Source organism: Entelurus aequoreus, linkage group LG11, assembly GCF_033978785.1.
Source record: "Entelurus aequoreus isolate RoL-2023_Sb linkage group LG11, RoL_Eaeq_v1.1, whole genome shotgun sequence".
In the NCBI taxonomy this organism is placed as follows: domain Eukaryota; kingdom Metazoa; phylum Chordata; class Actinopteri; order Syngnathiformes; family Syngnathidae; genus Entelurus; species Entelurus aequoreus.
The window spans coordinates 23,613,151-23,628,489 of NC_084741.1; the positions used below are offsets into that span (position 1 = coordinate 23,613,151).

A 15,339-nucleotide genomic window follows, 5' to 3' on the forward strand; every position below is an offset into this window, starting at 1 on the left:
AAGAACAAAACTTTAGCACAAAGTCTCGCACTCTGTCGTGTAAATATTCAGAGTTCCGCAAGACCCACAATGCACTGCGTTTATTATGTCGCACTTTCAAGCTCTCTTAGCATTAGTGCATGGAAACCGGTTTTAAACGTCTGAGCGTCGAAATTGCGCATCTCTTTTGAATAAAAAATTCACACGAGCGCAATGACTCAAAGCTATACTGTACATTTAATTAAAAAAAAATTCTTAGACAAAAATATTATAATTATACACTCAATAAAAGCTATCTTATTTTACCATAATTATGCAATTTTGTAACGACCTGGACGCATCGTGGTGCGTGGTTGTTCTCCCAGGGATGCAGACGGCTTCGGACACAGCGTGCAGGTAGGACAATTATTTATTTAAGCGAATAAATCTGACAGAAATAACAAACACGTGTTCATAGCACGGAAGACAAAAATAAAGGGACTAGCGTGGGAGCTAGCAAGCAAAAATAACATAGCGTGAAAGCTAGCAGGAATCGAAGTAGTCGTTAGCTGTTGCATAAAAGCAAATTAGCAAGCCAGGCCGAGTGAGGCCAGGGCAAAGACTAAATAGCCCTCTGATTAGCGCCCGGGCAACAGGTGCACGTCCCGAACACTAACCAGAGGCAGGTGAGCACAATCTGCTGTCATGGCAACAGAGAAAAACACAAGGTGCTTAAAACACACGTAACACTAAAAAGTAAACAAACTGTGATCCGAGCAGCGGATCGTAACAGTACCCCGTCACATGTGTTCAGCTTTTGGATAATTTCATTGCATGTTTGCATATGAGCCGTTTTAAAAATGTTAATATTTTTCCAACCAATTTAATAGTAAAAATGTACTTTGGGCTGGGCGATATATCGATATACTCGATATATCGCGGGTTTGTCTCTGTGCGATAGAGAAAATTACTATATATAGGGACGGCGTGGCGAAGTTGGTAGAGTGGCTGTGCCAGCAATCGGAATGTTGCTGGTTACTGGGGTTCAATTCCCACCTTCTACCATCCTAGTCACGTCCGTTGTGTCCTTGGGCAAGACACTTCACCCTTTGCCTCTGATGGCTGCTGGTTAGCGCCTTGCATGGCAGCTCCCGCCATCAGTGTGTGAATGTCTGTGTGAATGGGTAAATGTGGAAATACTGTCAAAGCGCTTTGAGTACCTTGAAGGTAGAAAAGCGCTATACAAGTATAACCCATTTATCATTTATTTATTTATATTGTGATATTCGAGTATACGTTTTCACGCAGTTGCCTTTACCTGCGGCCATTACACTACAGGCGTTTCTCACACTTTGTTGTCTCTCCTTCTCACAGAGACATAAAACAAGCGCACATTCTTACATACGTCACATACGTATATGCCCTCGCGGAGCAAAGAGGTAGCGGCATGGGTAACGTTAGCTGTGGTGCGAGTGGTAATACGAGAGAAAGGTGCGAATCTGGTAACAAATGAAGGAAGAATTAATTCCCAAGAAAAACAGCAAGGGGTCCATCGTCTGGCGGTGGTTTGGCTTCAAGTGGGAATATGTCGAACAGACAACCGTAATTTGTCAAGTGTGGGGCAAAAGCGTTGCTACAAAAAGTAGCATTACTGCTAATATGTAGCATCATTTGAAAAGTCACCCACTAGAGAATGAGGAGTTCTTGAAACTGCATGTCAACATCTCCGTTCGGTGCCACACCAACAAAATGCAGAGGCAACCATTTCCAGATCAACACCGTATGAAAATAATAGTCAACAACAGAAGGAGATAACGTCCACAGTAACCTACCACATAGGGAAGGACATACACTATTTGATTTCCTATTATGCAGCTAGTTTTTAGTTGACAGTTATTGAAATATCTTGTGTGACATCATTAGAGCTGCAACAATTAATCGATTAAATCGATTATAAAAATAGTTGGCGAATAATTTAGTCATCGTTGGATCTATGCTATGCGCATGCGCAAAGGCTACTTTTTATTTTTATTTATTATAAACCTTTATTTATAAACTGCAACATTTACAAACAACTGAGAAACAATAATCAAAATAAGTATGGTGCAAGTATGGTGACAGTATGCTGTTTTTTTTCCAATGAAATACTTGAAAGGATAAAAATGTATTGTGTCTCTTTTATCTGATTATTAATCGAAGTAATAATCGACAGATTAATCGATTATCAAATAAGTTGTTAGTTGCAGCCCTAGACATCATGCACAAAAGTGCACTTTGTTTTAAACTATTGTAGTGGCGTTCTGTACAAAAAGTGCACTTTAATTTAGTGTTGTTTTGATATGTCATCTTAGTGACATCATGCACAAAAGTGCACTCATAGCTTGTTTTAAAATGTCTCTGACAATCTTGCACTTTCTGTTTTGAAATGACATGAATGTTTGTGCCACTGCTTGATAACTGTTTAATAAATACAGTTTTGGTCAATTGACTTAGTTGTGATTTCCCTCTCTGCATTAAAGTTTAAAATGAGCATATATTAATGCAGTATGAACAAGAATGTTTTAATGTAGACACATAGAATCATCATACTGGTGTAACATCAAGTGTTCATTCAAGGCTAAGGTAAAATATCGAGATACATATCGTGACATGGCCTAAAAATATTGAGATATTAAAGAAAGGCAATATCGCCCAGCCCTACTTTGTTGTATTTACAAAATAAGAACAGGAAGTGAACATATGGGTTAGTAATTGCTGTGATTCGAAAAGGGGTGGGATTAAATACGCTTTGCTTTCCTTTTCTCCGGAGAAATGAAACAAAATATGTAGCGTATTATATTGTAAATGTATACGAAACAAACAAATAAAATACATTTAACGCACATAAACATACACATCTGATGTCTATTCTTTCAAAAATTAAAATACAAAAAAATTAAGTATATTTCGATGCAGGACAGATAAAAATACTGTCATTATTTATGAAAACTGAAAAAAAGTATTGTCATTTTGTAAGTGAAGACTTGTTGATACAGCTTCTATATGAATATGTTGTGTGCCTAATGCTGTGACCTGAATGTATGTATTACATTTAAATTATTTAAGCGTTTGTTTATGTTATATTTTACCCTATCAGAGTTATGAAATTAAATTAAATAAATAAACCGAAGGTTATTTGAGGGCACACCGCCTGAGAGTGACACATGAGGGAAACCTTACGTCACCTGTGTCTGCACCCACCTGATGAACATTGTTGAAATCGTTCCCCGTAAGAACCGAATCGTGTGGTGCCCAAAAATCGCTTGCTCTATAATACTGTAAAATATTAAATCCTAACGCTAACTTCACTTTTTTCTTAAAACTTGCAGTGTTTTTTTTGCAGCATTTACGTGGTTGCAGCATTTTTATTTCAACATTTTCCCGTCACATTTTCAAAATGTCAATATTTTTCCAACCAATTTAATAGTTACAAATTTACTTTGTTGTATTTTCAAAATAAGAACAGGAAGTCAACATATGGGTTAGTAATTGCTATGATTCGAAAAGGGATGGGATTAAATAAGCTTTGCTTTCCTTTTCTCTGAAGAAATGAAACAAAATATGTAACGTATTATATTGTAAATGTATACAAAACAAACGTAAACAAAATAAACTTTACGCACATAAACATACATACAAAAGAGCTAAATATGAGCCATTTAGGCAAAAATCGTCTTTAGACACATCAACAAGTTAAACACATCACCCCAAAAATAGAACAAAAATCTGATCCATAGTTGAAACTATTCTTTCAACAATTAAAATACAAGAAAACTAAGTATATTTTGACGCAGGACAGATAATAAAGATAATGTCATATTATTTATAAAAACTGAAAAAAAGTATTGTCATTTTGTAAGTGAAGACTTGTTGACACAGCTTCTATATGAATATGTTGTGTGCGTAATGTTGTGACCTGAATGTATGTAATACATTTAAATTATTTAAGCATTTGTTTATGTTATATTTTACCCTAACAGAGTTATGAAATTAAATAAAATAAATAAACCGAAGGTTATTTGAGGGCACACCGCCTGAGGGTGACACGGGAGGGGAACTTTACGTCACCTGTGTCTGCACCCACCTGATGAACATCATTGAAATCATTCCTCGTAAATCGAATCGTGTGCTCAAAAATCGCTTGCTGTATAATACTCTAAAACATTAAATCCTAACTGGCTAACTTCACTATTTTCTTACAATTTACAGCATTTCTCGTGGGTTTTTTTTTCAGCATTTACGTGGTTGCAGCTTTTGTATTTCACCATTTTCCCGTCACATGTGTTCAGCTTTTGGATAATTTAATTGCATGTTTGCATATGAGACGTTTTCAAAATATCAATATTTTTCCAACCAATTTAATAGTTACAAATGTACTTTGTTGCATTTTCAAAATAAGAACAGGAAGTCAACATATGGGTTAGTAATTGCTATGATTCGAAAAGGGGTGGGATTAAATAAACTTTGCTTTCCTTTTCTCCGGAGAAATGAAACAAAATATGTAATGTATTATATTGTAAATGTATACGAAACAAACTTAATCAAAATAAATTTAACGCACATAAACATACACATCTGATGACTATTCTTTCAACAATTAAAATACAAAAAAACTAAGTATATTTCAATGCAGGACAGATAAGATAATGTCATATTATTTATGAAAACTGAAAAAAAGTATTGTCAGTTTGTAAATGAAGACTTGTTGACACAGCTTCTATATGAATATGTTGTGTGCCTAATGTTGTGACCTGAATGTATGTATTGCTTAAATTATTTAAGCATTTGTTTATGTTATATTTTACCCTAACAGAGTTATGAAATTAAATTAAATTAAATAAGTGAGCCGAAGGTTATTTGAGGGCACACCGCCTGAGGGTAACACGTGAGGGGAACCTTACGATGAACCTCACAATGAACATCGTTGAAATCGTTCCCCGTAAGAATCGAATCGTGTGGTGCCCAAAAATCACTTGCTCTGTAATACTGTAAAATATGAAATCCTGACTGGTTAACTTCACTTTTTTTCTTACAACTTACAGCATTTCTTGTGTGTGGTTTTTTTTGCAGCATTTACGTGGTTGCAGCATTTTTATTTCAACATTTTCCTGTCACATGTGCTCAGCATTTGGATAATTTAATTGCATGTTTGCATGAGCCGTTTTCAAAAAGTCAATATTTTTACAACCAATTTAATAGTTACAAAATTACTTTGTTATAATTTCAAAATAATAACAGGAAGTCAACATATGGGTTAGTAATTGCTATGATTTGAAAAGGTGTGGGATTAAATAAACTCTGCTTTCCTTTTCTCTGAAGAAATTAAACAAAATATGTAACGTATTATATTGTAAATGTATACGAAACAAACGTGAACAAAATAAATTTAACGCACATAAACCCATCTGATGACTATTCTTTCAACAATTAAAATACAAAAAAATTAAGTATATTTCAATGCAGGACAGATAAGATAATGTCATTATTTATGAAAACTGAAAAAAAGTATGTCATTTTGTAAGTGCACAAGACTTGTTTACACAGCTTCTATATGTATATGTTGTGTGCCTAATGTTGTGACCTGAATGTATAATTGCTTAAATTATTTAAGCATTTGTTCATGTTATATTTTACCCTAACAGAGTTATGAAATTAATTTAAATAAGTGAGACGAAGGTTATTTGGGGGCACACCGCCTGAGGGTGACAGTGAGGGGAACCATACGTCATGTGTCTGCACCCACCTGATGAACATATTCGGGCACTTCTTCTACCTTCTCGAAGGACGACTCGTTGGGCGACAGCAGGTACAACATTGCACGGATGTCCGGCATGGCCGGGGCGAACTGAACACTGCCCGCCATGATGTTTCGACTTTACCTGCCCAGGTAAGAAATAAGAAGTCAAGAAAAGAAAAAAAGAAAAAAGAAGAACGAAGAGGGAAGTTCTGTCTTGCGCGTCGACCGTCGCACCGCCGCCGCTGTGTGCTCCTCCGCCGAGCCTTATTTATAAAGCCAGGGGGCAGTCAAAGTAGGTCAGCTGTCTAATAGTTGTACCGGAAGGGGAGTCAAGTGTCCACGCGCTGTAAAATAAGTCACTCTGGGGTAACAATAATGTAATAATAATAATAATACCAATTATAATGTGGTAATAATAATGCTAACTTTCATGACTGTTGTTGACTCTTAAACCTTTTCGGGCAATTAGGTCACGTGTCCTCCTTAATCTCGCGAGAAGTCCTGTGGCTGAAAAATAAAGTGAACACTTGATTTGTATGGAAGGCCGTTATATATATTTCTACATATCTCATACATCGTATCTCATAATTTCGTATTTTCACCTCATAACTATGACTGACCATTGGGGTATTCGGGCTTCCATGGATTTATGTTACTATGTTAGTTTGGGTTTCATTACTTCCAGTTTTCAGTTGCTCACATACATTTGTTTGGGTATTGATCTGTCAAGTATTTGATGACGTCATTTGTGTTATTGAAGGAGTTGTTGGTTGCATACTATTTGAAAGTAAATGATTCACCCCCTTATTGTATTTATTGTCATAATGTACAAACAAGCTGTGTGGCTATTGACATGTTTTTGTTGTGTTGGTTTACTGCAAACTACACCTTCTTATAACCTTTTTAACTCTGAATATACACAAGTTTTAATGGGGTTTGAATCATTTCAAGTGTAACTGTATACACATTTAATAATACAGTTTATTGGTTTCTTGTCAATTAAATTATGTTGGTGTATTTTATCATACTTTTTCCTAAAAATACATTTACAATTCAAATAAATATTAGAAATTGCCCCGAAAACTCCAAATTATGCTACAACGAATAAGCCATTTGATAACAGGATTTCTAAGCAAAGGAGTATTTGTTGTTATATGTTTAATACAACACCTGTCACCATGGACGACATTATCGTTGTATGTTTTGCATCACATTCCTACTCAGTGGTTAGAGTGTCCACCCTGAGATCGGTAGGTTGTGAGTTCAAACCCCGGCCGAGTCATACCAAAGACTATAAAAATGGGACACATTACCTCCCCGCTTGGCACTCAACATCAAGGGTTGGAATTGGGGGTTAAATCACCAAAAATGATTCCCGGGCGCGGCCACCGCTGCTGCCCACTGCTCCCCTCATCTCCCAAGGGATGGGTCAAATGCAGAGGACAAATTTCACCACACCTAGTGTGTGTGTGACAATCATTGGTACTTTAACTTTAACTTAATCGACCTTTCACAGTGTGAGTGAAAACGTGAGAGCGCATGCAACCTTGTGACGCGCAAATGACTGCCATTTAATGACCATTTCTAATTGCATTTTCTTACTCACAAGTCTCCACCCACCCAAAAAAACAACAACAACAAAATGCAGATTCTTCCCAAAATTGGAGGTGAAATTGTCCTGCTCGGTCTGGGCGTGGCGAAAGATGAGATCAGGCCGTGAAATTATTTTCATCTCGGGCACGCAGGAGCAGAATTTGATCCTTTCTAGCTTTTCTCTCGGAGTCCTGCCAGGAGTCCAAACACTGTAAACTTAGCACGAAGCTCGCCGCCAACCCCAGCACCTTCACAGCATGCTGCAGTCTCAAGGAGAAATTAGTCGTAAAATCAGCAAGTTTCTACTGGAACTTTTTTTTTTTTTGTATTACAGTTGCCTGAAAAAAATGCAGTTTATTTCAAGTCATCGTCAGTGTTGTTTATGAACCACACATCATTGACTGTATATTTTGATCAGTTATTAATTCAACATGCTGGTGATGACTAATACAGAACAAGTTTCACACTGACGAGTGTAAAAAAAAAAAAAAGATTTTCAAATGAATCGCGATTCTTATTTGTAAAGATTCTTAATCAGTTAAAAAAAAAAAACTACTTTATTTTGGATTTTTAACTCTGTCCCGTCCAGCTAGGAAAATCCTACTGTTGATGTAAAAGCCTGTTTATCTCAGAAAAGAGAAATGTTGTATACTTCTCCTGTTGCCTTATTTGTATTTGACTTTATTACATGTTTGAGTAGAATTTGATTCAACAAAACTAGTTTTCTTTTAAGTGATATAAACATTTATCAGCGCTGTTTATATATTTTATAGAGGAATGTACTTAATCATAGAACTGGCACCCAATGTTATTAATAAGTATTGATTTTCAATTGAGTATCGTTTTGAATCGAGAATCGATTCTGAATCGAATCGTTCCCCGTAAGAATCGAATCAAATTGTGTGGTGCCCAAAGATTTACAGCCCCTCTGTATTGTCAGGTTTCAAACATTTTTACATTTCTAACTCAATGTGTGTCTTTACAGTGTACAAAATCTCCCTAATAGCATTATTATCAGTATTAAAAAAAAAAGTGTCGATTTTACGGTAAAAAAAAAACTGGTAGCTCAGTCGCCAGAATTTTACTGTCAAATTTACGCTGGTTTTTGCATCGAATTACTAAAATGTAAAATATACCACGGTAAAATTCTTCAGACTGTGAAGCCATTTTTTTTACCGTGTTATTTAAGTCATTGTTTTTACAGTGGATTACTGTAAATAGAAGAAATTGTACCAATTTTACTTACAAAAAAAAAAAAAAAGACTTTTTTTCATTGTCCAAACTTTTTAAATCATTCATACTTGTATTATTTTGTAGTCTGGGATGTTAGAAAAGGTTTAATCAAGTGAAATTAGTCAAAAGGAGAACAATAGTAGAAATTAAAAATACTAACCTATTTATTTATTGGAATTATGCGGTCTTTAAGTTGAAGTGGAGTGGTCGTTGTTCTTTCGGCGACACCTAGTGGCCACATTAATTCGTGAAGTTTGGCTCAAGTTGAATGATGTGGACACGTTTGTTACTGAATACTTTCTAATACGCCTCTGCCTTGGAGACTTTGTATGTGTAAGTAATATGCAAGTATAATTATTTGATAATTGTATGTATGAAGAAATTTGATTTTTGAGACTGCAATATTGTTCAATTAAGGACACTGATTATGTATGTCTAGCTTGTGTGCTATTGTGTGCTTGGCCGTTGTGTAGCTGCTAGCTCCTAGTAGCCTGTAGCCTACCATGTTTACTTTAAACTATCCAGGTTTGGACTCTGCGGGCTGCTTGTACAGTATCAGAGTGCTTATAGCGATTATAATCAGATATCTTTCTGCTGATCCTGGACTGATATCAATATCGGATCAGGATACCTCGATTGTATATATTCTTTACAATGGCTTTTGTTGATTATTTTGCTCCAACTGTAACCAAATGTAATAAAAGAGAATCATTTTATTTTGCTGATATTATTACATTGTCTTATATTGTTGTATTTCAAACATGTTGAATTGTTCACAAATATGTGACGTGATAACATTGTTGGTTTTTTTGTTATTAGAAAAAAAAATCACAAAATCAGTCAAGGAGCTTGAACATTTTCAAGTAAAACATATTGGTATCGGTATCTGCAACATTTGCAGAATTGGCCAGCCTTATTGTGTGTTTATTGTGATGAAAGCTTGTCAAGCTGCTAAATGGCAGTGATGTGCGAATCAATACTGAAATATCGATACCGCCGATACCAAATCTTTATGCTCTAATATCGATCCTCAAATCAAAAATACTTTTGATACATTAGTTCAGGGGTGTCCAAACTTTTTCCACCAAGTGCCACAAGTCAAAATATGCGAAAACCATATTGATATTTTTTTATTTAAAAAATGCTCAAAATAAATATTGTGTCTAAGTATATTATTGTTAATTATTGGTCAGAACATTTCAACTTTTTCTCATTACATACCGATTAGTTTTGCTCTTTTTTCTTACATTTTTACCATTGTTTTTTTCCGCACGTAAGAATAGAATAAAATAATAATAATACAGTTGCGTAACTGCATAACCTCCTGTGTAAAAAAATCCTGCCTGTATGAAACTATTAATGTTCAGTTACACATTTAACTGTGTTTATTGTGGTTGTTGTAATTTTTCAAATTAATTAATAAGTTAATATTTTATTTTTAATTACTTAACTAAACTTTGTTTATATCTTAAATATATTTGGTTTTTATTTTGAAAGCTTTTAATGTGTTAGATCATGGGTGTCTTTTTCCACTTTTTTCGCATCCTGAAAAGTCAAGTATGGGGTGGCCATGTGGATATATATTTATTTTTAAAAAATGCTAAAAACAAACATAATATGTATTTATAGGTGACTAAGTAAATTATTATGACCTATTAGTTTAAAAAATTCAGCATATTTCTCATTACATACCGATTTTTTTGCTCTTTTTTTCTTACATTTTTACTATTGTTTTTTTCCCATGTAAAAATAGAATACAAATATTAAATATACAGTTGTGTAACTGCATAACTTAGTGTGTCAAAAATTCTGCCAGTACGAAAATATTAATGTTCAGTTACACATTTAATAGTGTTTACTATGGTTGTAATTTTTTAAAATTTTAAAATTTATTTTTTACCTAACTAAACTTTGTCTATATTTTAAAAATATTTAGTTTTTATTTTGAGAGTTTTTAATTTGTTGGATACGCATTCTGAAAAGTTAAGTATGGGGGTACCATTTTGATATTTAAAAAAAAACAAAACAACATATATAATATATATTTACTTATCTATATTGTTATTAATTATTAATTTAGAAAATTCAGCTTTTTCTCATTAAATTCTGAAAGTTTTTTTGATAGTTTTTGATATATTATTACTTGAAAATACACAATTTTCTAAATTTTAGCAGACACGTTCGGTATATTTGCACAAAGTATCGGTATATCGGTATCGGATAGGTATCGCAAATACCAACCTGAATTTTACTTGGTATCGGATCGGTAAAAAAATCAGTGGTATCGCACATCACTAGTAAATGGACAGCAAAATGAGGAGTGCGACACTGAGGACGACAAAATGTTGACCTCTCTAAGAGAAAAGCACGTCTATTCTGAGTAATCAGAATCAGAAATACTTTAGCGATGAGGTCGCTGATGCTGCAATCACCAAAATCTCTTCACCCTCATGTCACACACAAGACTCCGGGGGGGGAAGGGGGCGGGGCCAGTTTCCATGACTAGCATGTCACCCGCATGTTGGCGTTGTCCAGCAGTGCAAATCAAACATGGAATGTTTACACCGCTCACGTCACCAAAAGCTCACATTCACAACATTCTTACTTCCGTCGTCATGATATGTACGTCTGCTACTCGGCTGCACATTTATTTAGCATCGTTGTACGACGATGTTGCTCCGGCCTCCCCCTTCCCGATGCCAAAGCGATCATAAGTGAGCGTGCTCAGAGCTCTGGTCGCTGTCGTGACTGTCGTCGTTGGCCAGGGAGTCCGTGGAGTGACGCAAGGCCGCCATGCCGGAGAACTCTGACGGCAGCAGCGTCCCCTTTTTCACGTTCACCAGTTCTTTCTCGCGGGCCGCCGCCCCCTGCTGGCCGCCCTTCACGCGCTTCCATTTCATCCTCCGGTTCTGGAACCACACTTTTACCTGTAAACACAAACAGGTGCCGGTTAGGATCCACCTACAGGTTTGCTTCAGCGCACTTCTACAAAACCCAAAACCAGTGAAGTTGGCACGTTGTGCAATTCGTAAATAAAAACAGAATACAATGATTTGGAAATCCTTTTCAACTTATATTCAATTGAATAGACTGCAAAGACAAGATATTTAATGTTTGAATTGAAAAACTAAGTTGGTTTTTGCAAAAAATCATTAACTTAGAATTTAATGGCAGCAACACATTGCAATAAAGTTGTCACAGGGGCATTTTTACCACTGTGTTACATGGCCTTTCCTTTTAACAACACTCAGTAAACGTTTAGGAACTGAGCTCGGGCCCAGCGAAGCCGGCAGCGTTTCTGGGTGTTGTTGATAAATGGCTTTCGCTTTGCATAGTAGCTTTACAGATGTAGCGACGAACTGTAGTTACTGACAGTGGTTTTCTGAAGTGTTCCTGAGCCCATGTGGTGATATCCTTTACACGCTGATGTCACTTTTTGATGCAGTACCGCCCGAGGGATCCAAAGTCCATAATATCATTGCTTATGTGCATCGATTTCTCCAGATTCTCTGAACCTTTTGATGATATTACGGACCGTAGTTGGTGAAATCCCTAAATTCCTTGAAATAGCTCGTTGGGAAATGTTGTTCTTAAACTGTTTCGACAATTTGCTCACGCATTTGTTCACAAAGTGGTGACCCTCGCCCCATCCTTGTTTGTGAATGACTGAGCATTTCATGGAAGCTGCTTTTATACCCAATCATGGCACCCACCTGTTCCCAATTAGCCTGTTCACCTGTGGGATGTTCCAAATAAGTGTTTAATGAGCATTCCTCCACTTTCTCAGTCTTTTTTGCCACTTGTGCCAGCTTTTTTGAAACATGTTACAGGCATCAAATTCCAAATGAGCTTATATTTGCCAAAAATAAAGTTTTCCAGTTCGAACGTTAAGTATCTTGTCTTTGCAGTCTAATCAATTGAATATAAGTTAAAAAGGATTTGCAAATTATTGTATTCTGTTTCTATTTACGATTTACACAACGTGCCAACTTCACTTGTTTTGGGGTTTGTATATTGAAGCAGTAGCAGAATGGAAGCACAGTTAGTGTGCCACCAAGTGGGGAAATTGTTGAATTATAGCTTTGCCAGTCGTAAAAAAGGGTACAAATGTTAAATAATTTAAATGGACTCTCATCAACGCTCCTGTATTAAGCAGAAGGGACTTTTCAATAAAGTTCTAACTGTAATGTGTCTCCAAACCCTCACTTTGTTGTACTCAGACTGTAGCAGGCTTTTGCTACATATCTTAAAATACAGTTCTGCCAATAAGGAGGTGGGAGTTGTACGTTTGATTATTCCGCAAATATGCTAACCTAGCATGACGTTGCTGTTAAAGTGGAACTATGTTTTTCTTTTTTAATGCGTTCATGTGTAAATAAAAGTCAGCTGACAGTGGAGCTAATTGGATAATGCAGCTATAAAACCCACTATAAAAATGATCCAAAAAGCGCCAACAATACTCCATTTACATTTCGTGACCTGAATATTAACCAAGTATTAGCGATATTGTTACTATAAGTGCTAACGCCGAGGAACTACTTTTAGTGGCGCATTGATCACAGAGAGCTAACGAGCTTATTCTGCTATACAAACATTTTAAACAGGTGAGCTGCTGCATCGCCTCTGAGTTGGTGAAATTCTAGATTATAAATCATGCCTGAATAGGAGAAGGATGTGGCCATAAATCGAGAAGGTGGTCAACCTTGACACTCAATTTAGACCCGGAGATGATGAGAAAGACAAGAAAAGACGCTCGTTTGCATCCACCTTTTTTTAAACCAAGGATTATAATTAATTCTTTGTCTAAACGAGAAGATACAACGATCCCATCAGTCAACCTCCCAGTGAGAGCATACCTTGTACAGTAAGTGATGTGTTATTATGTTTGGTGGCTCTCATGAGTTTTAATCAGTGATGTTGTTGGAAACATTTTTAATTAATGTGCAGCGTATGCTTAATATTAGCAAAATACATCAATATTACAAGTTATTATTAATGTCTCTGTTACTACACAACATATATACTTACAGTGTGTATATAACATCTTAATGGCGGTTTTTAGACGTTTTTAAAAGCCTTTTATAGGCGGACTCGACCTTCCATTGGCTCCTTTGTTAGCTGACTCTTGCTAGCATTTATTTACGAGTTAGAATGCATAAAAAAAGAACACAACTTGTCTCACATAAGGAATGTGATTGATAAACAAACAAAAAAAAGTGCAGTTCCCCTTTAAAATGTGAGTGGAATGTTCGCACTTTATTGACCATAAAGTAACTATGCAAATGCTGCTAACGTTTGTGTCCTAGATTACACGCCAGGGCCACGCGATCCGTGGGGGGGCTTCGCTTTGCGTGGAGATGATCAATTAATGAATGACAGGGCACTTAAGATGAACTTTTACCACAAATGTATTCCGGGCCCCTTCCTGCTCCGTCACTGATAAGAAAATATACACTTTTTGCAGAATATCCTCACAGTGCGATGGTGCTGGTCTGGCGAGGGAGTCACAACAGGTTCATTTCCACGTCAGTTGTGTCAGGAAGGTTTGCAGATTTATTGTTTTTAGTTATTTTGCACGCAGAAAAATTACTTATCAAACATTTTCTTTCCCGTGGATTTGCTTTGGTATAAAACATGCATCAAATCTGTTTCGCCCCGATTGAAATGTGGTCGAATTGTGGTTGATTGATGAGCCCTTTGTTTGCTTTTGTGTATTACTGCACCATGTTGAGGCCATTCGGAAATGCAGTCGTCTTCGGCTTGATATCAATATTTGCTTGGACTTATTTGACTGATTTTTTGTTGTTGTATTGTATTGTTTTTCCTAACTGTTTTGTCGAAAAATGTCAATAAGCAATTGTTAAAAAAAAAAGAATTAAATTAAATTTAAATTGGTTTGATTTAAAAAGTATAACATGTATTTAGTTTAGTTTAATCATTTAAAAACAACCCCACTTGGCCAAAGTGCTGTACAGACATAACTTTTTTTAATTTTTAATTTTGTAAATAATGCAAAGCGCTGTCACTTGTACATTTTAACACAGCAGGATGCATAAAATACTACAATAGGGATTATACCTTTAAAAAAAAGTGCAAAGGGATGCCACATAAAAATACTAAAATGTAACTAGGTGAGGCAATTCCTGAAGGGATTGCGTGCGAATGCTCCAATGCTGAAGTTAAACTGAAATCCTAAAATGTTTCTAAAATTGTTGAAGTAGGGCACATAATTCCCAAACAGGCTGAATATTTTGAAGTTGTAACGATTTGAATCAGATGGAAAATGTGGGAGTTGAAGAACTTTGAAGAATGTCCCATTGATTTGAATGTGAATTTCCAAAAATTTGGGAATTTCGGGAAAAGCTGGACATTTTTGGAAAATGGTAAAACACTTCAATGGTCTGAATGAATTGAAATGGTCGGTGTTGGAATTTTTCAAATCGGCTGAGAAACGTTGAAGTAGTAACATTTTTAATTGAGAAATGGTATTAAGGTATTCCTGGAATTTCGGGAAAACCGAGAAATTTTCCAGTTCGAAAAACAACTTAGTTTTTTGTCCTGGTTAAGAGGAAAGTTTGGACGGTGGAACGGTTGAAGTGGGTTGAAAAATGTGGAATTGAAATTGAATTTGAAAAAACGGGAATTATGGAAATTCCTGGATTATTATTTTTTTACTTGAAAAAATGATAGTTTAAATGTCCAGGATAAGTGGAATATGTTGAAAGTGGAATATGGTTTAATTCGATTGAAAAATGTGGAAATGATGCAAGTTAGAAAAA

The 15,339-nt window shown here is 35.8% G+C and overlaps 3 protein-coding genes across 5 annotated transcripts in view; 1 reads left to right on the forward strand and 2 right to left on the reverse strand.

Annotated features, from left to right (window-relative positions):
* Nucleotides 1-6,179, reverse strand: part of agmo (alkylglycerol monooxygenase) — a 225,284-nt gene extending 219,105 nt beyond the window's left edge. For all 3 annotated transcript variants that reach the window (XR_009827738.1, XM_062062713.1, XM_062062715.1), the window contains exon 1: nt 5,741-6,179. Coding sequence is in view for 2 of the 3 variants with exons in the window: in XM_062062713.1 (XP_061918697.1) it covers nt 5,741-5,860 (120 nt within the window). In the remaining variant the exon portion in view is untranslated. The remainder of the gene's footprint in view (nt 1-5,740) is intronic.
* Nucleotides 5,763-15,339, forward strand: part of sostdc1a (sclerostin domain containing 1a) — a 137,670-nt gene continuing 128,093 nt past the window's right edge. Inside the window, exon 1 of the mRNA XM_062062719.1 lies at nt 5,763-5,884. Coding sequence (XP_061918703.1) covers nt 5,859-5,884 — 26 coding nt within the window. The 5' untranslated portion in view covers nt 5,763-5,858. The remainder of the gene's footprint in view (nt 5,885-15,339) is intronic.
* Nucleotides 8,634-15,339, reverse strand: part of meox2a (mesenchyme homeobox 2a) — an 18,287-nt gene continuing 11,581 nt past the window's right edge. Inside the window, exon 3 of the mRNA XM_062062717.1 lies at nt 8,634-11,487. Coding sequence (XP_061918701.1) covers nt 11,269-11,487 — 219 coding nt within the window. The 3' untranslated portion in view covers nt 8,634-11,268. The remainder of the gene's footprint in view (nt 11,488-15,339) is intronic.